Raw genomic sequence first — 25946 nt, 5'->3', positions numbered from 1 at the left:
CACTAGATTTCCCCAAGGATACCCTTATGCTCCCTTAAAAGCAGTTGTCCAAAGAGTATTCTTTTTCCCAGTCCTTGGCCATGATTTTCTGGAGAAATAAATGCATCTGTCCTGGAGTCCTAGTAAATCAATGGCCCCTCTCCTTCAACAAAGAATGGTTCACACTTGACTCTCTTAACCGCAGTATCACAAGCTTGGGAATTTGGGCTCATTTCCCATGTATCCAAAGACAGATACAGTCCAGCCACTTTTGATCAAAATCCAAGAAGCTATTCATCATGATATGCTAACTAGACTTCCTACTGAACCATACAGTAGACTGCCATGGATAGAAAGTCCTTTGACAGGTCTGTTGGTACTCAGAAGGTAGAGTCTATTCAGCAAAGTCATAAGAAAAATAAAGTCTTAACTCAAAAAATGATACTAGCCAGGAACTGTGGTATATGCCTACAATCCCAGTGACTCAGGAGATTGATTCAGAGGATCACAAGTTCAAGGCCAGCCTCAGCAATTTAGTGAGACCCTTCTCAAAATAAAATTTTAAAAGGGCTGTGGGTATAGGTCAGAGGTAGAGCACTTGCCTAGCATGTGCAAGGCCCTGGGCTCAATCCCCAATACCCAATATATAAATAAATAGACAAACAAACAAAGCTGATACTAACTTTTGTTTTATATTCACTATATTTTATAATAAAATAATACATATTTGCTTGGAAAACAACTAAGCACACAACAAAAAAGTACCAGTAATTCTACCAGTCAGAGATACCTCTGCCAAACACCTTAGCATCTATCCTTGTGTTTTCTTTCTATGTTTTATAAACACAGACTTCCAAAAACTCTCAGAGCTGCTAAGTGCTATTTGGCGATTCTCACACAGAAAATATCTAGCCACTCAAACTCTTGAAAGCTGAAAGTCATATAGATATTTCTAAAATCTTATTTTTAAAACAACTATATTAGTTTCCTAGGGCTATGGTAATACCATTCCACAAACTGAGTGGCTTATAAAACAGACATCAACCGTTTCACAGTTCTGGAGGGTAGAAATCTGAACTCGAGGTGCCACCAGGGTCCTGTTGCTTTTGAAGGCTCACAGGAAGGATTTGTCCTAGGCCTCTCTCCTGCCTGTGGTGGACTCAAATTGTTCTTTGGTTTTTAAGATAACCATCTCCTGCTTGTGTTTTCTCACATCATATTTGAAAGAAAACTGGCACAGGACTGATCACACAGGCACTCCAAAGATAGAAGCATAAGCAGATTTATTGTCAGGCCCCTGACAGGCTGCTCTGAGGAGAGAGAGAGAGAGAGAGAGAGAGAGAGAGAGAGAGAGAGAGCAGCAGGAGAGGAAGAGCAGCAGCAACTCCCCCTTGAGTATTACCTTTTATAGGCCAGAATCATGGCCACCTGGCAGGGGCAGTTTTAGCCCTTGCTACTGGCATAGCAAGCATCATCTGATTTTGTGGAACAGAGAAGAGCAACTTTTTATCTCTCAAGGACAGAACAGAGAACAGCAAGTCTCTATCTCTTGAGAATAAGAACAGTATTCATAAAGTGGGGCTGGGGAAAAGATGATGGCTGAAGTTACGCCAATAATATTCCCTCTCTGCCCGTCTTTTTCTGTCCAGATTTCCCCCTTTTATAAGACACCAGTCACTGGGGTGAGGGCCTACCCTAAAACTTCATTTTAGCTTTATTACCTTGCTAAAAGACCCTATCTCCAAACAAGGCCACATTCTGAGGTACTGAGGATCAAGACTCTAACATATATGGTAACCAAGCAAGAAAATGATTTTCTGTTTTTTAGATGAACTAACTATGGACCCATTTCTGAGTAGGATTGAATGGGAAGGCTTTTAGAACTGCTACTGAGAAAATATGCAGTGTCCTTAACTCCATCATAGAGACCTGGCAGAATAGGCTTTTCTAGATAGGACAGGTATTGTGTATTCTTCAAGTACATATTGGCACTGATCTCCTGGCCTGAAAAAAAAAAATACAGGAAGCTGAAGATAGGAACACAATATTCCGTGCTCCTTCTAGGTATGCAAGAAGACCTCTGGAGACTGGAGGCCCATATACCTTGAGTCTATAACTAGCTGAAGGTATTCTCTTTAAGAATCTAACCTGAAAATCTGGAAAATCGCTCTCTCTCTCTCTCTCTCTGTTTGTATTGGGGATCAAACCCAGAGCCTTTAGCATGCTAAACAGCATTCTACCACTGAGACACACCCTTCCTAAACTTCCAGAATTGCCTTTCTGGGGCCCTGTAAGTTTAACTATCAAAATAGGATAAAATCAAGACCTTAGGCTTTTAATTTTCTATAAACAGTACAAATGGACCATGATCCTGACCAATTTCTTAAAATTTTTAATAAAAGCACTAAGATTTTTCTCCCCATAATGAATAGTTTTTTTTTTTTTAAATCATTAACTCTTGCTTCAATTTTACTCACAGTGATTTCTCTTTCCTCTACTCATCACTGGATTCACCTTCTCCAAATGCCTCAAACCTTTCCATCCTCTTTCCTTCACCATGTCTTTAGTTCCAGGAATCACCATTCAGGCAACTTGAGTGCTCCTATGTTTGGTTACTCATTTGTTCAGCAAATAGTTATTGATAAACGTGGAAAGCTTGGGGATGCAGATGGGTATATGATACTATCACTGCCCTTCAGGAACACAGACAAACAGAATGATGGATGGAACAACTATAGGACAAAGAAAAATCACTCCAGTGGTGGCTGAAGGCCCTGCTCCTCCCTAAGCACGAGTATTTCTCTTCTTCAAGCCTCTTTCCCTCTGATTTTTATCATAAAAAAGGGAATTATCCCTGAAGCCTGAATTCAAAGGGTAGTAGCTTATGTGTTTGAACAGAGGGTGATGGATTGACAGGTGCATTGGATCACATTCAACATTCCACTAAGAAGTTCCCATGAGTACAATTTTTTGCTTTTTTTTTTCTTTTTTCTTTTCCTCTTTCTTAGCTCCCAATCTTTTTTGGCTCCCAATTCATGGGCTACATGCCTAGGTACTGTATTTTTTAGAAAGGAGACTTACCCTGTCTGGATATACCCTAACCTTTCTATATGGCGGGGGACGTGAGGGGGTACTGGGGATTGAACTCAGGAACGCTGCTGTCTTTAACACTGGGCTATATCCCCAGCCGTTTTTTTTTTTTTTTTTTTTTTTTTAACAGTATCTCACTGAATTGCTGAGACTGGCCTCAAACTTGTGATCCTCCTGCCTCAGCCTCTTGTGTTGCTGGGACTATAGGCATGCGGCACCATAGGTCAGGCAGGAATGCAGAAATTAGAGTTATACATAGAATTCTGCAATGATTTCTTCAAACTCAAATACCAATAGTCACATGCATACTTACAAACATATGATTTGAAGCAGTGAGAACAGAAAGAAAATTATCAAGGTGGGAGCATATAGTTCAGAGTAGGAGGACTGAGTCTACCCAGAAAAAGCAGCCCTCAGAGGTCTGGAAGAAAAGCAAACACCTCTCCAGCCAGTTCCCACCAGCTCAAGAGGATGAAGAAAAAGAGAAGTGTTTATGACACTGGTTTCTGCTAGGCTACATCATCTAAAGATTCAAGGCTGGGCCGGAAATGGGCAGGGAGCAAGGTAGGAGGGGAGGGCAAGACTTGTTTTTCTTCCACTTAACATAGTCTCTCAAAGTTTCTAGGACTCTGATATTTCTACTAAAGATTCTAGGCTTTTTGGCAATGATTTTCATGTACCACAGTTTACTCAGGGTCATATTATGAGTTATGGCCAGGTGACTGTAGTCAGGTGACCATAGCCAGTTCACAGCCAGGTTCACACCTGTATAAAGAGGAGTATTATAACATCACCATTTTATTTTTATTATTATCATTATTTTTGTGCTGGAGTTTGATCCCAGAGCCTCACACATGTCTACCAGAGCTATACCCACTACCTCATTTTACTTTATTCTTAAAGTTCATTAGCCCTAGCCACTGTATCTCAAGATTCAAACCCAAGTCAGCCTAACCCCAATCTGTGTTCAATGCTATTTCATTGCCTCAAGCATCCCGGAACCCCATACACAGGGCTCTCTTATGATCTGTCCTAGAAAGACGAGGTGAATGCGGGACCATGATGCATTTGCCAACCTCTCCAGTTACTTGCCTCTCCTCTGGAAGCACTTTGGGTTCCTTTGAGAGTCACTATTCACACACATCTATCTATCAACTCAAACTAAGAAGCTCCTCCCTATTACCCCCTTCTTCTCAAGTGAGTTGAGAAGGCTCTAGTCTTTCAATCTTACCTCGTAAGTCACTTTTTCAAGAAAGTGTTCCTACACTTGCCTCTACCCACCCAGATAGGGTCCCCGTTCACGAGCTTTTATAAAACCTTGGACTCTTCCACAGTAGCACTTATGAAGGTTTTCATTAGACATGTATGTAGTTGGTTGACCAATGTCTGTGTCTCTGGCTCAACACTAAGCTCTGAAGCCAGAGTTCATGTGTGTTTTGCTCATTCATCATTGTGTCCCCTCAACTAATAGCCCTTGGCACACATGTACTATAGGTACTTCACAATATTTTGTTTTTTCCAGTGCTAGGGATGGAGGCCAGGGCCTTGCATATGCTAGGCAAACACTCTACATCTGAGCTGTGCCCCCACCCCTCAAAATGATTTTATTCTTTACTAAATTAAGTATGTACACACCTGAGATATGAGATGGTTGCAAAGCAGTTTCCTGGGCTCTATGGGTTTGTTTGTTTATACTGGGGAAGGAATTAAACCTGGGGTACTTTACCACAAAGCTACATATCCAGTGCTTTTTATTTATTTTTATTTTACAATGGGTTCTCCTTTAAGTTGCTTAGGACCTACATTGTCAAGGCTGGCCTCAAACTGCAATCCTCCTGCCTCAGCCTTCTGAGTCAGAGATTACAGGCACGTGCCATGCCACTATGCTCAGCTAGGGTTTTGTGTATGTGTGTGTCGTTTTGATTTTTTTTTTTTTTTCCTATAGTGACTAGTATCTTTGTGTCTCCTAAGAAGTAGAAATGTAATTCACCATGGTGACTGATCTCTATCCATGCTAATGATTTGAGTTGGAATTCCAACAATATGATACAACTTTATGTGTGACAAGTCCCCCACAACTGTTTTAAAGGAGGGATTAAGATTCCTCCTACCATCCCTTCAGCACAAGACTACTGTACTACTGGTGCCTTATACTCCAAGGAGCTTAGGGCCCTGGAAGAAGAGAGTAAACAAGAAGTTCAGTAATAGAAGGGCTATTATGTAGTGAGGTAAGCTCAGGTATGAAAGAGATCAGAGACTTAGTCAAAGCCATGGGGCATCTGGAAGACTTCTGTAGATGATTTCTACACTAAGTCCTGAAGAAGATGTAAAAAATAGACAAGGAAATGGGATAAGATTAGGGTGGAGAGTTAAGAGGATGAAATATTATTTATTTATTTATTTATTTAAAGATTATTTTTAAGAGAGAGCCTGCGAGAGAATTTTTAATATTTATTTTTCAGTTTTCAGTGGACACAACATCTTTGTTTGTATGTAGTACTGAGGATCAAACCTGGGCCGCACACATGCCAGGCGAGCATGCTACCACCTGAGCCACATCCCCAGCCCCAAGGATGAAATATTTTAAAAGGGCCAGGGGTGAAAGAGTGTGTAGAAGTTTCAATGAGGAACTATGAATGATTCAAGATATATATGAGAAGTTTTCCAGAAGTGACTCTGGAAGAACTGAAGTTAGGAATCAAGAAGTTTGCCCTGAAGTTCTTAGAAAATTAACAAAGGGTTTTAATAGACGAGTGACCTCATCAGATTTACCTTTTAGAAACATCTTTGGGATTGCAAATTCTGAAGCTCCAGGCACTAGAAACTAAGACTAAAACTATTTTCTCACAAAAGTAATTTTCTCTTGACTATTCCACCCCTTCTTTCTAAGAAGTGTTTGGAAAGAGAGGAAGGGGCAAGTGAGCAGGTTGGAAGAGATGTGTGGCTATGAGTTGATTATGGGCACATGAATGCTTAGTTTTTAACTTTTGAGTTATAGGACGTAGTAATGGTTTGCTTTAGATTAAGACCACTTACCCACTGGTGAGCTTGGAAAATTGTGCAACCTCTGTTTCCTCCTCTGAAAAATAAGAATACTAATAATTATAAACTTATTGAGGATTTATATGTAAGGCCTCACTTACATAGAATCTGAAAAATAAAAGCTGAACTATAAAAACAGAGGAATTGTGGTTGCCAGGAGCTGAGGTGTGGGAGAAATGGGAAGATGTTGATCAAAGGATAAAAACTTTCATTTATAAGATGAATAAATCCTGGAGATCTAATATATAGCATGGGTAGTAATGGATGTGTTAATTTGGTTGTGGCTGTCAATACACAATGTATATGTATAAAACCATCACATTGTACACCTGGATCATACTCTATCTTTATTTGTCAATTAAATATTTTAAAAATTTAAAAGAAATTGAATAAATTATTTACATTCATTTATATGGAAAATTACTTTCAGAATTACCTAAAGAGGTACAGATACACATCTTCAATAATTACAAATTTATTAAATTTCTCTGGAATTAAATGCGTTGTCAACTTGTTTTGTATTGGAAATGTTGTTCACAGCTAGTTTTGATGCCTCTATTCATTCTTCTTATCTTATTACTTGAACTTCTTAATTTACTCCTTTCTCTTCTTAGACTTGCCTGCCTGGTTGGCTCATCCTAGTAGGCAGAAGCCACCATGGAAAGCTTCATTTCTCCTGTCCCATTATAAAGTTGGGCTATTGTATACAGTGGGTAAAAGATTATGTTAGCATTTAATTCTATTTGGGGGGATTTTTTTTTCTAAAATGCCTTTTTTTTTTTAATGCTTCATCATCTTTTTTTCTAAGAATATAAAAAAACACCCATAATTTATAGGCAACATCTGAATTTACAAAAGCTACTTTTCAAAATCTCCTGAATATAAACATTTTAACCAAATGAATATTCTCACAAGTTAAATAAATGAACTAAATAATGAAAATAATCACACCTAAAATGCAGAAGAGCAAAGTACAACTAGGTCCTTACTCAACATACCCCTTAAACTGAATTAAAGTGCTCAGCCACTACCTACCATTGATTGTATTCCCTAAAAATTAATGCTTAGCAGAATTTCAATACAAAATTATACATAAGTGGTTGCAACCAAGCAAAAGTATGTGTCTATATATGACCTGAAAGCCAATTAACAAAAATGAAAATAGGTGTTTCAATTTTTCTTAATAGTATTTGAAATTTTAAAAAAAAATGTTTTTTTGAACAATTAAGAACTTTTGAATGCATGCTTGTCTCTCTCACACACACACACACACACACACACAAACTTCCTGAAAGTCTTAATGACTACATAATTTAAAAGTTCTCCTTTATCTTTATTGATATCCTTCATCAGGTCCTTGAAACCCTTTAGCTACCAAAAAGTACAACTGCTATGTGGTTGCTTCTTGCCTCCTATCAGAGGAAACATAAGGTAAAAAATGATAAGATACTGCTCTGAGCAGGTTAGGTAAAATCTTTCCTTTTTTTCTTTTGGTACCGAGGGTTGAACCCAGGGGAGCTTGACCACTGAGTCACATCTATAACCTTTTCTTTAAATTTTTGAGACAGGATCTCACTAAGTTACTTAGGGCCTCCCTAAGTTGCTAAGGCGGCTTTGAATTAGTATCCTCCTGCCTCAGTCTCTCAAGTTGCTGGGATTACAAGTGTGCCTTACCACACCCACCTAAAATCCTGAATCTTGTCAAAATGCTAATCACATCCAGAATGAATCCTCAGGTTTCAAGCCCTAAAAAACTGTATGAAACCTGGCAACAGTAGATCCACCTTTGAGAAGTCACCCTGGGGAAAGTGGGTGGACAGCAAGGATTTGTTTTGCACTATTCAGATTTCATTTAGTAAATGTGAAAACAATTATAAAAAACATAATTCACATTTAAAAGGAGGCACATGTAAACTGAATCCAACAAAAGCGCTAAAGAGGAAAACAAAAACAAAAAATTTGTTCCAATTTGTACTGAGGAGACCTTTTATTTACTCATTCAACAAATATTGTTGCACCTACATACTTCATGCTGGAGACACAAAAAGAACAAAACATGGTCTAAGGAGAGAAAGTGACTTGCTCAAAGTCACAAAACAAGTCAGTAGCTAAAGAGCAGCTCTTTGCACTGAATCCTCCCATACTGCCTAATAATATGCAATCATTTCTATACCTGTAAATACCCTAAGCATTTGATGAAGCTTTTATGAAAAGATCTCTATATACAATTGACATAATAACATTTTTATAAGATGATAAGGGCACATATTATATTCAGATGCTGTTAGAATCTATATAAAATAACTACACAGTTTCTTGGCTGGCATGTGAAATGGTATGTGAAATTTGCACTTGGGAGTGCAAATTTCGACAATCCAAATTATGAAATTTTTAAACAGGATTTCTGGTCAGACAACTAAGACTTACTATGTTCTGTTTCCTTTGAATCACAATGGAGAATGTCATATTCTTTTACTTACTGTTTAAGTGAAAATTAGAAAGCTAACTAAATGAATGGCATTCTCAGCTAGGGTTCTTACATTCATTTTCTATTTTAAAAGACCTTAGTTCTACCATTAACCAGCTAACCCTAATCATTCAAAGCTCAGCCAGTTTGGTAACCTTAAGGTAAATAATACAAATAAAGATACTTAATAAAATGTCCTGCATTAGAACTTAAAAAAAAATTGGGGGAAGGCTGGGAATTAAACTCAGGGGCTCCTATATGCTAAGCATGTGCTTGACCACTGAGCTATATTCCCAGCCCCCGGAATCTATTTCTTTAAAAGAAACTTATGAACCTCATTTCAAAATGAACAATTGGCACCTAATACAAAAGAGAAAATAAAGTTTTTTTAAAAAATATTTTTTAGTTGTAGATGGACACAATACCTTTATTTTATTTGTTTATTTATTTATTTTTTTTATGTGGTGCTGGGGATTGAACCTAGTGCCTCCTGCATGCTAGGCAAGCACAGTACCGCTGAGCCACAACCCCAGCCTGAAAATAGAGTTTTTAAGCAACCATTTTTTTTGTTCTGTTTTCTGATTTAATAACCTTAAGAAAGCAATAGAGGTGTTAACACAGGAGAAAAAAAGAAACCCTTTACTAGAAGCAATACTTCTCTTTAATTAAAATAACCCAAGAGGAAAAGGTGTAAATTTTTTACAACTTATTGAAATAAAAAGTGATATTGCTAATTAGAAAGCAAATTTATACTGCAAAAGTTCTAAGAATCAATGATGTGCTATGCCACCAATATTATAAGTTTGATTTTTCTGTTCTTAGACTCTGGAAGGCTTTCCTACTGCTGTACTTCTTTCCCCTGGGTATTCATTATCTGTTATTATTTGTCCTCCCATAATAAGTTCTATTGAGACAGGTGATTGGATAATACCCATCTCTGTATTCTATTCTGGATCACAGCACACAGTTGGTTCAAAATAATTGTAAAATGAATATAATAAATGGTAACCAGAATTTTAGGGCTGGGGCTGTAGCTCAGCAGCAGAGTACTTGCCTACCATGCACAAGGCACTGGGTTCAATCCTCAGTACCACATTAAAAAAAAAAGCATTCAGTCCATCTACAACTACAAAAAAGGAAAAAAAAATTTAAAAATGAGTACAATAGATGGTAACCAGAATTTTAAAAATGATTAAACTCTATTCTGATTAAAAATGATTAAACTCGACTCATATATCCATACTATGGAGCTTATTATAATAATAAAAACTATAGCTACATAAGAAACAGTTTCCACCTCACATAAAAGGGAATATGAAATGGCAAGACACGGAAGCTGAGAATTTTTTTTTAAGTTGTCGATGGACCTTTATTTTATCATTTATATGTGATGCTAAGAATTGAACCCATTGTTTCACACATGCCAGGCAAGTGCTCTACCACTGAGCCAAAACCCCAGCCTGGAAGCTGAGAATTTTTAAAGGTTTCAGCTACACAAAAAACCATAGTGCGTGCTACTGTAAGGGTAACAAACCACTTCTTTTTAAATGGAAAAATTCATTTCAAGCCTCAGATAATAAAAGATAGAAAAAAAAATGTTAGGAAAAAGAAACAACAAGTGAAAAAAATGACAGAAGATAATTTGATCTCTGGATTAAGACTTATTTTAATATCATAATGCATAGTACTTCATATAATTTATTAATGTCATTTTCTATAGGACACTGTAATTAATTCAGTGACATCAATATTGACCTCATACAGACAAAGGATGAAAGTTGGGTTTTCTTGTGTACCAAATACAAAACACCTGTTAAAAAGTTAACATATACAACAGTTGTAAGAGATCAACTTTCAGGATGACTCAAGTGTACAGTAGTTGCTTCACATGGTTTCCCTCAAGACTTGGATGCCACCCAGTGTTGCTATGTTTGTGCAAATGCCTGCTGTGAACGACCTGACTACCTCCTTTTGCCAGCCCCACTTTTGCCTGCTTTACTGCTGCCACTGCTAGATTTGCCAGATGACTTTGAAGAGAAGAGTCTTGTCATGAACTCAGATACATCAGGCAATTCATGGTTGGAATTCAGCATATTCATTGACTGCTCCATTTCCTGCAGGGAAGAAAAGCACAAGGTATGAAAAGGGCACTGGGAGCTGGGTATGGTGGCACACACCTATAATTCAAGCTACTGGGGAGGCAGAGGCAGGAGGATCTCAAGTTTGAAGCCAGCTTTGGCAACTTAGCAAGACCCTGTGTCAAATAAAAAGTACTGGGGACATAGTAGTAGTGGAGAGCCCTGGGTTCCATCTCCAGTAGGAATGGAGGGAAAGATGAGCACTAGGATCTTTCAAGTTATTAAATTCTAACACTTCCTATTAAGGAAGAAGGAAAGGAGTAGAACAAGTAAAAAGTAATATTTTTGAGCAACAAAGTAATGTTATACTCAAACGTATTTTATCAGACTGGGAGTAGAACCCAGAAGTAGAGTAGTTGTCCTGGGTTTGATCCGCAGCTCAAAAAAAAAAAAAAAATTAAAGTCTTAAACATAATATTAGTAACCATGTTCCATATCTCCTTTACTCCAGTAAACATTATGATCTGTGGAAAATGTCAAATAAATATTTGCCTAGGGTTTGATTCAGTTTGTTTTAATAAAGGACTTTTTTTCTGACAATGGATATATTTGATCATATTTCTTTCTTATTTTGTTTTCTGATTAATATGTTTTCATATTTTTTTTGTTTTTATTTTTGTTTATTTGATTTTTGGGTACTGGAGGTTGAACCCAGAGGCAATTTACCGCTGAGCTATATCCCCAACACTTTCTATTTTTTATTTTGAAGACAAGATCTCAATAAGTTAGGGCCTCACTAAGTTTCTGAGGCTCACCTCAAAATTATGATCCTCCTGCCTCAGCCTCCCGAGCCAATGGGATAACAGACATGTGCCACCATGCCTAGCTTCATATTGTTTGGTTTATTATTTTGTGTGTGTGTGTGTGTGTGGTTGTAGATGGACAGAGTGCCTTTTTATTTATTTATTTAGTTTTATGTGGTGCTGAGGATTGAATCCAGTGCCTCACATGTGCAAGGCAAACACTCTACCTCTGAGCCCCAGCCCTAGCCCTTCATATTGTTTTAATGCATATTTTTAAGCTAATGTTTTCTTCAGATGCATACAACCAAAATATCAATCTTCAACTATATATCAAGGTATCAAGAATGTTTGGAAGATAAACTGCAGCAAAAGGTGCTTTTACAATTAAGGTCAGAAAAAAGAAAAATTGTAAACATAAGTAAAGTATGTTAAAATGCCTTACAATAAAAAATTAAATATATATGGTAATAGGTCTTGAGTTCCTATAAAAATATATCATCCATTCCATTTTTGAATCTGTTCAATTCTGAAACTCTTGGAGCAACCACTTTCTATAGTATCTACTATGTACAAAAGCACTTTGTAAAAAGTGAACTTTTTTTATTTTTATTTTTTATTTTTTTAGTTGTAGATGGACACAATACCTTTATTTATTTTTCTTTTATGTAGTGAAACCAGTGCCTCACATATGCTTAGGTAAGCACTCTACCACTGAGGTACAACCCCGGCCCAATAAGGAGTGAAATTATAATCAAATGTGACTACTGGTGTTTCCTTCTACTGATGTCACAAACAGCTAATCAGGTCAACAGATACAAGGATTTGATAGGATATATTATCTTTTGCAAGATATGGCAAAGATGCCAAATTCAACAATAAAACATTTTGAAACATAAACTTTTTTTTTCATAAAAGTTTTTCTGCCAGTCCAGCTGGGAATACCTTACCTTTTATATAACTTAATCATCTACAACATTAGGAAATAGTTTTATTCGTTTTATGTTTATCTTATTTTTCCATTTAAAAAAGGGGAAAAAACCCACAAAATCTCCTGATGGCTAGAGAATATTTTATAAATTCATTCTATTTCTTACATTTAACTGAACTAGCTGACAATAGAGATGGACTTGTTGACAATAAAGATGAACTTTAATTCATTTTTGTATCCCCATATCCAGAACCTAACTCAATAATGAATAAGGTTATCGATACATTGTTTTTATTTTTGTTTGTTTGTTTACTAAAAACAATAGAGAATCTTGGTACTCAGAAGGTATTTGAGTCTTGTTAGATGCAAAAATGGAACTACTTAAAGAAACAATGAAGATTTTATATGGAATCCAATATTTGAAGAAATGAAGTGGTGACATTAAATTTGAAGCATCCTCATTAGCAAACTCTTTCCTCTTTGCAGAACCAGCAAGATTTTGTGTTACAGAGTTTAAAAGCCACTATTCTACTTATCCCCCCTTGGTCTACGTGAGTTTTGTTTGTCTGAACACAAGAACTGAGTATGTGCTCTGAAGACAGTTTTATTAAGTAAAGATAGATTAAAAGAGCAATAATTTTACAAAATATTTGGATTAGGTATACCAGGATTATTGTGCATTTCAACTACTAACAGGTAAGGCACATAAAGCAGCTAAGACTAAGTAGATTATTTTAGCTATGCTAAAAGATATGCTATGCTTTTACCAGGCAAAACCAATGGAATTTATATTGTCCAGTGAAAACAACTAACTAAATACCAAGAACTGTGTTTACACAAAATCACCTTACCCGTCTCATGTCAGGATCACTTGTGTTGACCACTTTGGGCAGAAGCACAAATATCAATAATGGAAGAACCATCATCATAACCTGTAGAAGGAAAAAAAATTAGAAATTCTCTTTCCTCCATTTTACAGTTTGTGAAACAAAAACTGAATTTAACAATGAATGATAAAATTTAAAGATTCAAATATAGAACTTGCAGCAATCACATCAATTCTAGTGAAATAATTCTGATGACAGCAAGGTGCTACCTGTCTGAATGTTGTAGAGTTTGATATGATTAAAGAGTTTTATCTATGTGTTTGGACTTTATTGACATCTCACTTCTTTCTTGTTCCACCTGTCTATGTTTGTGCAGAGCTTACAGTATTATCTAATAAAAATAGTTTGCAAATGGAACTATCTATTGATTTTCTTCAACCTGCAATCTGGCATTAGGATTGGAAATCTCAATGCCCCATTGGGCTGCTCTTCCCAGATAACTCTGTGGTTCTTGGAGAAAACATTGTATTAATCTCTCTCATTAATATACATCCTCTAGAGCCTGAAATACAGTACTGGACAACTACTTGAGCAGATCAGTTTTGAAAAATATCCTAGAATTCTCTAGCATTGAATATGTCTATAGAATTTCAGTAATAAGAATAAGCAAAATGAATAAGCTTTGGAGACTTACTGCTGATTCCTCCCATTCAATCTATATTTCTGCCTCTTTGTCTTTGATAACAGATTCTAGGTACTGATTTATTCCTCTCCAAAGAGGTATAATCCCCAATTAGTCCCCTTTGTGATCTGAATAGGTATTAGTAAGAAATATGATTAAAACATATATAATTCTCAGATAATAATTCAATTTTCAAAAACAATTTTTTAAAAGGGTAAAATTTGTTTCAAAAGCAAGTATTCTGAACTGTTGAATATGGCACATGCCTATAATTCTAGCTCCTTGGGAGGCTAAGGTGGAAGGAGCACAAGTTCAAGACCAGTCTTGGCAAAGACCCTGTTTCAAAATAAAACAACAAAAAGGGCTGGGGATTTATTTCAGTAGTAAAGCAACTCTGGGCTATTACTCCACTATTATATTATTATATTATACTATACCCACTAAAAGAATGTATTCTTTTAGTGTTTTACTGTTAGTGTCAGTTTCATGACCAACTACTTAAATTACCAGAGAATAACTTCTTTGTTTACCACACGTACAAAAAGGAGAAAGAACACCTTACTTGTACCAACAACAGGGACTGGTTAATAAATGATGGTTATATTTATCAATGGACTAATATGCAAGTAGTAGGATGGATGGGATATCTCCATATATGGCTGCATACTCTCTCTATATTTGAATTTTACTTTTTTTAATCAATATTTTTATTGATTTTTTAAAAAATAAATGACAGCATAATGCATTATTTCATCATAAATATTTTTCCAATTCCTGTTGTATACTTCAATGTCAAATCTATAGAGCCATTCTTACTAAATTCTTTTCATTATCTATTCCTAAAGCCACTGTTTTCCTGAAATCCACAAATTACTCCTAATAATCCTTTCATCCAACAAACAATCTAACCTCAATTTTCCATCTCACAAGAGTTTGAGTTTTCAACTGCCTAGAAATAAATTAGGGATTAGTAAAATGTTTTATTTTAGCTTGATACATACCATTGGATTCATCAGAAAGTCTGTCCAGCCCCAAGATTCCCTTTTAATAAAGTAAGAAGGTGGACCTGAAGATTTCATTTGGAGAGGATAGGGCAGTCTTACTACTTCTGATGTTTTGATATAATTCACATATCTTGCTCTGATAAAGAAACATGAGAAAAGCAGCGGTAATTCTATGAAAACCATGGTTAATTAAAAGATCTGCTTACAATATTTTAGCAATAACTCTTCCAAAACATCCTGGCATCTAAACTTTTGATCCTGAAAATCTGATCAATGTAGTTTTATATGCATATCTAAAATATTGGGCAAAGCTTGGAGAAAGAACACTATGCTTGGAATCTTCTAATTGCAACTGTCACTACCTATGTGGTTAGGCAAGTTCCTTAACTTTTGTTTATATCAAAAGTTCCTTTAGAATTCTTCTAGTTCTAAAGCCCTTTGGTTATATTTGTAGTGAATTTATTTTATTATAAACAAAAAAATTACTGAATGTTATTTATTTTATTTTTTGATGATCTAAGATGTATATTATTGATACACCCAAATTTTAAAGCTACTCTGTAACAAAAACTTGATTCAAGAGAGTCCTACTGGGGCTGAGGTTGTAGCTCAGTGGTAGAGTGCCTGCCTAGCACATGTGAGGCACTGGATTTGATCTCCAGCACCACATAAAAATAAAGAAATAAATTAATTAATTAAAGGCATTGTGTCTACCTACAACTAAAAAAACTATCAAATTATTTTTAAATTTATTTATTCTAATTTGTTATACATAACAGCAGAATGCATTTCAATTCATAGTATACAAATAAAGCACAATTATTATGCCTCTGGTTGTACACAAAGTAGAGTCACACCATTTGTGTCTTCATACATGTACTCAGAGTATTGATGTCCATCTCATGCCACATCTTTCCTACTACCCCCATGCCCATTCTCTTCACCTTCCTCCCCCTTGCCCTATCTAAAGTTCCTCCTTCCTCCCATGGTCCCCACCCCGCCCCTATTATGGGTCAGCATCTACATATCAAGAGAAAACATTCAGCCTTTGGTTTTTGGGGATTGGCTTACTTCACTTAGCATAATTTCTCCAACTCCACCAATTTACCTGCAAATGCTATAATTTTATTCTCTTTTAATGCTGAGTAATATACCACAGTTTCTTTATCCATTCATCTATTGAAAGGCATCTAAGTTGTTTCCACAATTCCACAATATTGTGAATTGTGCTGCTATAAACATTGATGTGGCTGGGTCACCATAGTACGCTAGGTCCTTTGGGAATAAACCAAGGAGTGGAATGACTGGGTCAAACGATGGTTCCATTCGAAGTTTTCCAAGGAATCTCCATACTGCTTTCTAGATTGGTTGCACCAATTTGCAGTACCACCAGCAATGTATGAGTGTGCCTTCCCACATTCTCACTAACACTTATTGTTGTTGGTATTCTTAATAGCTGCCATTCTGACTGAAGTGAGATGAAATATTTTTTTTTAATATTTATTTTTAGCTGTACACAATACCTTTATTTTGTTTATTTATTTTTATGTGGTGCTGAGGATCGAACCCAGGGCCTGGCACGTGCTAGGCAAGCACTCTACTGCTGAGCCACAACCCCAGCCCGAGATAAAATCCTAAGAGTAGTTTTGATTTACATGTCTCTAATTGCTAGAGATTTTGAACATTTTTTCATGTTTGTTGATTGATTGTATATCATCTTCTGAGAAGTGTCTGTTCATTTCCTTGGCCCAATTTATTAATTGGGTTATTTGTTATTTGTTAAGTTTTTTGAGTTTTTTATATATCCTAGAGATTAGTGCTGTATCTGATGTGGTAAAATTTGCTCCCATTTTGTAGACTCTCTTTTCACCTCACTGATTGTTTCTTTTACTGAGAAGAAGCTTTTCAGTGAATCCATCCCATTAATTGATTCTTGGTTTTATTTAAATTATTTAAAAATAAAAAAGAAAGCCCTACAACAAGGTAGGTGTGGCGGTGCACGCCTGTAATTCCAGTGACTCAGGAGTCTGAGGCAGGAGAATTTCAAGTTCAAGACCAGTCTCAGTAAATTAGTGAGACCTTGTCTCAAAATAAAAAATAAAAAGGGCTGGGGATGTGGTTCAGTGGTAAAATGCCCTGGATTCAATTCCCAATACCAAAAAAAGAAAGAAAGCAAGAAAGCCCTACAAGAATGCATTGGTAAACATCTCATTTTCAACTAAAACGCACTAAGGAGATCAAAACCCAGGTGTCACTAAATTGCTGAGGCTGGCTTTGAACTTCTGATGCTTCTGACTCAGCCTCCTGAGCTGCTGGGATTACAGGTATGCACCACCGTGCCTGGCCAGGTATATCATTTCTTATAGCAGTAAATCTTTATTTCTTTAAGCAATTCCACTACACATTAAATTATTTTATAGTATATATTCAATAATTCTACCATCTTAAATTTGGAGGTGAGATTCATTTGCTGATTTAATGTAGACCATTTTCCTGGGTACTCTGTAAGGTGAGTAGAATTTATCCACTTAAGTAAATAGATATTAGGACATCTCCCTCCAGAGAGATTACACATTTGTCTGTGCTAGTAGTCCAGGGATTATAAGCAGGGACCATTTTGTTAGCTTCTCATCTTAGAAGTGCCTAGATTTTGCAAGAAGTAATAAATTCATACCTTGAATTTTAATGAGAGTAGAATTGCTACTATCAGTTTTCAGGGGAGACTTTTATCCTAATAGCAAAATCAGATTGGGAATCTGTCCTTTTGGGTTTTAATTTAAAGGTTAAAAGGGAAACCAAAACTTAGATCTAATTCTGACCCCAGGCAAACCCAAGACTTGCCTCCTACTTACACACTGCTAATAAAATCTAAGCTTTTTAGCTAGAGAACATCATCAAAAACCTCAAATGGGGAAGTGGTTTATAGTTTATCCCCTAGGGATTTTCCTTCCTTTGGGGGAAGCTATGCATTTAAAAGGAAAAATTTGCTTGGTACAGTGGCACATGCCTATCTATACTCCTAGCAATTCAGGAGGCTGAGGCAGAAGGACTGCAAATTTCAGGCCAGCCTAGGCAATTTAGCAAGAGCCTATCTCAAAATTAAAAATTTTAAAAAGGGCCAGGAGTATAGGAAGTGCTTGTCATATTTTGTCCAGTATTTCTAAGATTTTTTTTCATTCAGCTAAAATGTCACAAAAGGAAGTTTCATATATATTTGATGCTAATTTACTGTGCATGTTTATAAAACACTGATCAAAATATTATGCCCTTATATGAATATGAATCCTACTTTGTTCACTACTCTGTCCCACCCCTAATTATTAAAATGATAAGGGCCTCATTTTTTTTCCCCTGAAGTCTCAGATTGAAAATCTGAGATCATGCACCGTCATATCTTGCCTGCCACTCATCAAGCTCCTGAGTAACATATTCTGTTGGATACTAGTCAGCTGTGAATCTTTCACTCTCCAAAACACACACTGACAAAATCCCTGATTGTCAGCTGCTCCACCATCCCACACACGACTTAAATGTGCTAGGGGGAAGGGGCCTCATTTTTTATTATTATTATTATTTTTTAATTTATGCTTCAGGAATCCAATGCTCAGAAATGTATCTGAGATTATGAATTCTGCAACCAGTTCTTAAATGTTCAAAAAGTAGTTCTTAAATGCTCTTTATCCATTGTTAAAAGGAAAATAAGCATTGGCCCCCAGTTCAATCACTAACACTGCAAAAAAAATTTAATAAAAACTTCATGTTTAGAACAATATTTTTCCTATTTACTAGAACTATTTCATTCACAAATTTAAAGAGAGCAAAAGGACAAATAAAAACAACATGTTACAGTTCTTAGTAAGCAAGAATCTCCCCTTATTTAACAATTTTCATTTCTTCCAATATTGTGTTTTTGATATTAAAAAATTTAAATAAGCATACATAATGTATACTGCAATCTACATACTTCTTATCTCTAACTGTGCCATTTTAAAATATATAAAAAAGTCATAAGTCCATTAAGATTGAGAGTTAAGCCAGGCACAGTACAGTGTCCCATGCCTGTAATTCCAGTGTCTAGGGAAGCTTAAGCAGGAGGATTGCAAATCCAAGGCCAGCCTCAGCAATTTAGTGAGACTCTATCTCAAAATAAAAAATTAAAAAAAAGGCTGAGGATGTAGCTCAGTAGTAAAGTACCCCTGGGCTTAATCCCCACTACCAAAAGTGAAAAATAAATGAGATTGAACATAATAGAACTTTACCTACATATATATTTAAAAATCCTTATGTTTCTAAAATGATATATGAGAAAGTCAATACCCAAAGAGATTAATATACTTTGAAATAATCCATGTATTCTATCAAAAAAAAATATTTATAGCCAGATATAGTAGTGCACGCCTGTAATCCCAGCAACTCAGGAGGCTGAGACAGGAGGATCATGAGTTCAAAGCCATCCTCAGTAATTTAACAAGACCCTATTCAAAATAAAATATAAAAAGGACTGGGGATGTGGCTCAGTGGTTAAGTGCCCCTGAGTTAAATCCTTGGTACCAAGAAAAAGAAAAAGAAAAATTTATATTTACAAGGTATTACCTTCCACTGAAGCTTTGCCTCTCCTCTAAATAGTCAAAAACAAGAACTATAATCAGAACTTAAGCAAAGTAGAATATCTTTAGCTAAAACCTTAACTTCAAAAATAGAAGGAAAGGGCTGGGGATGTGGCTCAAGCGGTAACGTGCTCGCCTGGCATGCATGAGGCGCTGGGTTCAATCCTCAGCGTCACATAAAAAATAAAATAAAGATGTTGTGCCCATCAAAAACTGAAAAATAAATATTAAAAAAATTATCTCTCTCTCTTTAAAAAAAATAGGAGGAAAAAAGTAATTTGTTTCTAAAAAAATGTATTTATTAGTATTTATTGGCTTTAATGATAATATTAAGAATTTATTTTATTTATAATTGTCTGTTTACTATATACACTAGAGAAATAGAGGAAAAAAACATTTCTTATCCCTCAAGAGGAGCTGATTATAAAAATTATGGCAAATCCATCAACAAATACACAGGTAATATAAAGGATGAAGCAGTTCCATATGACTCATTCTATTTTAATTATTGCAAATTTACATATTACATCTTAAAATCTGGCAATATCAAATTAAAAAGCAAAGAAAGAAGATAAAATTTTAGAAGTAAACATGACTCAAACATAATATGGCACTTAATGAACATATTTCTATTATGCCAGCTCAATTTTCAATCTCTACAAATTAGGCTAAAATATGCTTGACATTCAAAAAAGGTCAGCAATAAGCTGTAGTTTATAAACCCCAAATATGTAGTTTGTAAACCCCAAAATGATTTTTGCCTTTTGCCTGTGGCAACATAGAGTAATGTTGTGATAGCACAAACAAACAAGAGACATTTTCACTTAAAACTGCTTCATCTACTGACTGGTTAGATGAGACGAAAAAGGATGTTATTGCCATGAGACAGTAAAAAAAATTAAAAATGAATAAAATAAGTGTTTTATTATGAAAGGCAAATCTGAAGATTGTGGACAACCTCACAACTGTCCTAACCTCAAATGGGGTTTTGCTGTTCCATACCCACAGCCTCAAGTAGACCAAAGGTTTTTTTAAATTTCAACTCAATTTCAAGCACATATTCATTTACTCAGAATTCTGAAATTCTTTCCTATTCTGCCAGCCTCAAACATTGTGCTTTCATCTTTTATTTTTATCATGATCCTCACTTTGAGAAAAACTCCACAATGTAATCTATTTTTTTTTTCACTACAAGTACTAAATTTCCATGGCGCACTAAATATTCCAGAAAAGTGGAGATGTAGAAATTCAAGATCAAGTGTTTCTAAAATATTCCAGTTTAAAATAGTATTTCTAATTTAGAAAACTTAAATTAGAAATAAAAAAGTTAAATCCAACTTTCAAAACCCCATTTCAATAACTAACACAGTGCTTTTGCTCCTATAGTAAGTAATGCTAACTTTTCTCTATATAATCATATTAGAGCTTTAAAATAAACTTTAAGCCAAAGAAGGAAGAATTTCAACTTCATGATTTTATCAATGTTCAGATGAAAACATTTTAAGTGTTTTAAGGAATTAGTGTAGCTTCAATAGGAAACTTTTCACCCTTATATTCTGAAATGAATATATACAATGAGGTATACAGTAGCCTAAACTTTGGTAAAAATTAAATCAGGTGCCCTCACCTCATTTTTCCTTTTGAAGTGATATCAACTCGGACAGGGTCAAATTTATAAGCTGGAGAAATAACTTCCACTACATAAGATCCAGAAGGTATATCATGAACCACAAAACTCCCATCTGTCCTGAAAAAATAAAAATTATATTTAGTCACTTTGGCTTAGTTTTTTCTTATGTTTTAAATCATGTTAATTCTAAAAACAATGCCCCCAAATGACATTAAACAAAAAGCTGAAAATAAAAGAATGACAAGAACTGTCCCCCACTTCATCTTCCATAATTAACACTGAACAGGTTCTGAAAATACCTGAAACCACTCCAGAAGAGCAGAGAACACTGACATAGAAAATACTTATTTTCTTTCTGTGGATAAAGTTAACAGGAGCACAGTTCTAAATACAAGTATACATTACATTATTATTACATAAGGGCCCCAATTTTTCCAACCCCCCAACAAACTCTTAGTGTTAAAAACAACATTCTGTTTCAGTTTTAACTTGTTATTTTCTGGATTTTCTCTCTTTTTAATAAATGATAAAAAATACTTAAGAATTATGTGTTTCACTTATTACAGACAGTCCCATTTACTTTAGTTCTTTTTTGGGTATGCATATATTTAAAATGTTTATGTAGTTAAAACATCCCATCTTTTTCTTACTTTTACAAACTTACTAGATTTATAAAACCATTCTATCAAGAGCTAAGTCAAAATTAATCTGTTTGGAAAACAAAAAACTACTCCAAGGAAAAAAAGAAGTTTCTGTTTCAGGAAAACAAGTGGTTCAAAAAGGATCAACTGTTATCAGGAAATCCCCAGTATCATAATAATATATTAAAATAATGCCTCATTTTTAAAATACTTCAAAATGCTTTTTCATAGTCAAAGCAATAACTGATCGTGATCACATTCATGTATTCACTAAAAAGATGAAAAAGTGTTCCTTGTTACCTCAAAGTACACACTAAACCAAAACAGAATAAACATAAAAACATCAAGTTAGTTTATTCTTGAGATGGACATCTTCCATTTGCCCTCCGATCCATCTCTACCTAGTATAGATCCCCCACAGCTTTCTCATTGAGAGTTCACCTGACTGGCTTTATTCAGGAACACAGCTCCTCCAAATCAGCCCTTTCTTCAAGTTTACAGTAATCTGTATTTGCACTCCTCCTTCAGGCTTAGAGGTGGTAATAGTCTTGAGGTTGTAAGTTCTAGAGTACTGCACCACCTGGTTGTTTCCCTATAACACGACTACACTATTTAATGCTTATTAAACCCTCTAAATTGTTTATTTTTTTCTGAGTTAATCTAAATCTCAGTGTGTCTTCTGTTTCTTGTTTTGCTTTTTGGTACAGGGGATTGAACCCAGGTTCACTGAGCCACATCCCCATCCTGTTTTGTATTTTGAAACAAGATTTCACTAAATTGCTTAGGACCTTGCTAAATTACAGGGGCTGGCTTTGACTTGCAATTCTCCTGTCTCAGCCTCCCAAAGTGCTGGGATTACAAGTGTATGCCATGGCACCCAACTTATCTTCTTTTTATTGATGGGACCCTGACCGAACCAATTTCAAACCATCTTTCTGGGTTTAAAAAAAAAATTCAACAACTGATGACTGCACAAAACAAATATTATCAGAAGTAATTACCTAAAGAAAAAGCAAATATGTATTTTATCTAAGATAAATATTTTTAATAAAAAAAAAACTTAAAACTTGGCTTTAAAAATCTACTTTATAATATACAGGCTTTGTTGGATCCTGATTTAAAAGAAGAATTCCATAAAAGCATTTTTGAGATAACCAGGGAAACACAGAAATGAACTGTGCATTAGATGATACCAAAGCACTATTATTTAGTTTTTGAATTGATAATGGTTTTTGTTTAAGTCCTTACCTTTTAGAAAAACATAATAATGCATTTACAAGTAAAATTATATTCTGCTTAGAACCATACAAAAATACTCAAGAATGAGATATAGGTGACTGGGGTGTGGCTCAGCAGGAAAGCACTTGCCTTCCACGTGTGAGGTACTGGGTTCAATCCTCAGCACCACATAAAAGTAAATAAACAAAATAAAGATGCTGCGCCATGTACAACTAAAAAATATTTTTTTTAAAAAAATGAGATACAGAGAACATATGAAATAAAACAGTAGACTGTGATGAGTATCCAAGAATTCACAAGTTTATTTTGTAAATGTCTGAAAATATCTATAATAAAAAGTTCAAAAAAAGTGTAGCACATAACCTTAATATATTAAAACTAACACCTGAAAATTGCCTAAATGTCCAAAATCAGAGGACTTGTTAAATAAATTATGGCTTATCTACTTACTGATGATAGTTAAGAAATGGTCTGAGTAATCTTAACTTTCCGTATCACCGTTAGCTAAGTCCTAAACCACTTCAAAAAAAAAAAAAAAAAAACCCAAACACAGAAGCCAAAATTGTGTGCTAGTTTTTCAGAACAGTCATAAGACAAATTACCTACCCTTTTACAAAAAGATTTTCACCATAAATTCTTCCTATTAATTCTCATTTCTACATGCAAATGTTTAAAAAATGAAATAGTTTCAAAAACTTCACAAATATTAAGTGAAAAGGGCAAGCTATAAAGCCTTATGTTTTATCATTGTAAATAACTCATATGATTCTAAAAAAATGAGAAAAGATACAATATAAGAGTTGTTATCTGTTTGAAACTTTCAAGCAGAAACTTTTTTGTTTACATTTTCTTCAACAAACATGTTATTAATATTATTTAAAAACTAAAAATAAATGCTTTTCAAAAGAACTGTGTGCTGCAGAAGAGAAGTCAAATTGTCAATTAAGGCTAATTTCCCAAAGCGTAGCCATTAAACAATCATAAATTGTGGTAAAGTCTAAAGAATGCCCTAGTGCCAGATTAACGCCAGATAGCATTAACTTACTGGTTGTAAATTTGTTGTCATTTACTAATCTGAGGTTGAATTTCTCAAAAGGGCACCTGGCTGATATAAACAAATCTGCAAATGAAATTTAAATGTTCACATTTAAGGTTTCTGGTTTTCAGATACCACTGCTAGTCCACAAACCCAGCAGAGAACCACTTCCTTTCCTAACTATTTTCTTTCAGTTCACAATTTCATTTTCCAAACAAACAAACAAGTAGTGATGGAAAGATTTAAAAAGTCATACTTGGGCTAGGGATGTAACTTGGTGGTAGAGCACTTTCCTACTATGTCTGATGCCCTAAATTTGAACCCCAGTACCACAAACAAACAAAAGTACACTTGTGCCTGGACATCTGAAAAGCAGGCTTCTACCAAAGGAGAGTGCTAACAAACTCATCCCTTTTAATATAGACAGATATCACATTTCTATTAATAGCTAGAAGGGACAGGAATGTGTAAGCATTTTTGAGAAACCCTAATATCACTAAATGACAGTTGTGATACTGAAATCCCTCGACAAATTCAAGTGTAAAAAGAACAATAATCCCAATGCCGGGCCAATAAAAAAAAAAAAAAAAAAAAGGTGTGGTTTGATTAGGGACTTCAGGGCCCATTAATTTTAGAAGCAGTGACATTACTCTCCCAGTCTGTCATCACAGGAAGCCCTTTGGGCTTTGAGAATTCCCACTTGTTTAGTATCTTTCTACACAAAATCAAGCTATCAAAAGGCTGAAATGAATGCAATAAAGCGACCAGGTTTTAGGGAAACCAAATGAGATGCAAATGAAAGAATCCAGCAAGAGGGTTCACCTGTTCCCAGGGCCCAAGAGCGATCGGACCCAAACCGGGCCAAAATGGGATTGAAAATAAGTGGTTCCACTGCTTTGGCCTTGGGGCGAGGGCCTGCGGTCCTTATTTCTGAGGTATACGGAAAGGAAAGAGGAAGGGGAAAGCGTCTGACAGCCTCCCAAGGTCTCCTGGCATAGAGCGATAGTGGAACCTGCCACTTCACTCTGCGACAGCGACGCTGTCCCGTCCTGACACTAAGCTCTCCAAGCGGGATATCCCTCCGGCGTCCCTCCCAACTGCTTTCCTGCTGCCCTCAGGATGCTCACTTAAGGAAGCCGACGTGCTCTTCTCCGTCTACTAGCACTCGGGCCGCCGAGATCCAGTCCTGAGGCTTCACCCCTGGAACAACCGCACGCCCCTCAATCTTGAAACGATCGCCTAGGCCGACCCCGCTCCCTCCCGACCCCTCGGCCGCAGCCCCGGGCACCTCCGAGCTCTGGGCATCCCCTGAGAGCAACAGCAGCAGGATGGAAAAGAAGCCGCACGGAGCGACCGCCATGACAGCAGCTCTCTGCAGTCAGGACGACAGCCCGGAAGCCTTCCCCGCCCCCGAGCCCCCGTCGCCGCGGCTACCGGACCGATGTCGTCATCACTGCGCGCCGGACCCGGGATGCAACTGAGGGGCTCCAGCCGAAGAAGGACAGCTAATCGACCAGCGAGGCCGAAGGGCTGACCCAGGCTCGGTCGGCTCCAGGCTGGGGGCCGGTGTGCGGGGTGTGTGTCAGGTGCCCTTAGAGAGGGCCGCCCACAGAGGCGAAGGTGGTGAAGTCTGTGTTGCTCTGGCTGCCACAGAAGCTTCTCGGGAGTAAAGGAGGATGAGACCAAGAGGGGTAGCGATCTAAATAAGACTCCAGTGTCATGCAAAACAGTTCTAAAGAGAGCGTTAAAAAAAAAAAAAAATTCAAGAACTCTCCAAGATGTATGACATTAAAAGGTGCTCGTTTGTTGGTGTGTGATGGAAGAAGATACCATCTCCGCTTAGAAAGTAGCTGGAAAAAGACAAAATGTTAATCAAGGGTTGCCTCTGGAGAA

At 36.1% G+C, this 25946-nt stretch overlaps 1 protein-coding gene across 1 annotated transcript; it reads right to left on the bottom strand.

The window, feature by feature from the left end:
* Positions 1-10219: 10219 nt before the first annotated feature.
* On the bottom strand, positions 10220-25436 carry Emc7 (ER membrane protein complex subunit 7). The gene is made up of 5 exons (XM_076848458.2): positions 25181-25436; positions 21135-21254; positions 14898-15036; positions 13239-13319; positions 10220-10692 (listed from the first exon to the last, which is right to left on the bottom strand). Exons 1-5 carry the CDS (start codon positions 25411-25413, stop codon positions 10540-10542), a joined length of 726 nt encoding a protein of 241 aa, XP_076704573.1. The 5' UTR covers positions 25414-25436; the 3' UTR covers positions 10220-10539.
* Positions 25437-25946: the final 510 nt, after the last annotated feature.

The sequence above is a fragment of the Callospermophilus lateralis genome, chromosome 3 (assembly GCF_048772815.1).
Source record: "Callospermophilus lateralis isolate mCalLat2 chromosome 3, mCalLat2.hap1, whole genome shotgun sequence".
Lineage (NCBI taxonomy): Eukaryota > Metazoa > Chordata > Mammalia > Rodentia > Sciuridae > Callospermophilus > Callospermophilus lateralis.
The sequence above is the reverse complement of the archived record's forward strand: the minus strand, read 5'-3'. Positions and strand labels throughout refer to the sequence as shown.

Bases quoted from the DNA above. Each gene is read 5' to 3' on its own strand.
- Emc7 (XM_076848458.2), bottom strand. From the start codon at position 25,413: ATGGCGGTCGCTCCGTGCGGCTTCTTTTCCATCCTGCTGCTGTTGCTC. The intron at 21,255-25,180 runs GTGAGCATCCTG...TTATTTTTTCAG, and splicing joins GAGCACGTCGGCTTCCTTAA to GACAGATGGGAGTTTTGTGG. The intron at 10,693-13,238 runs GTAAGGTGATTT...TCTTCCCTGCAG, and splicing joins GTGATCCTGACATGAGACGG to GAAATGGAGCAGTCAATGAA.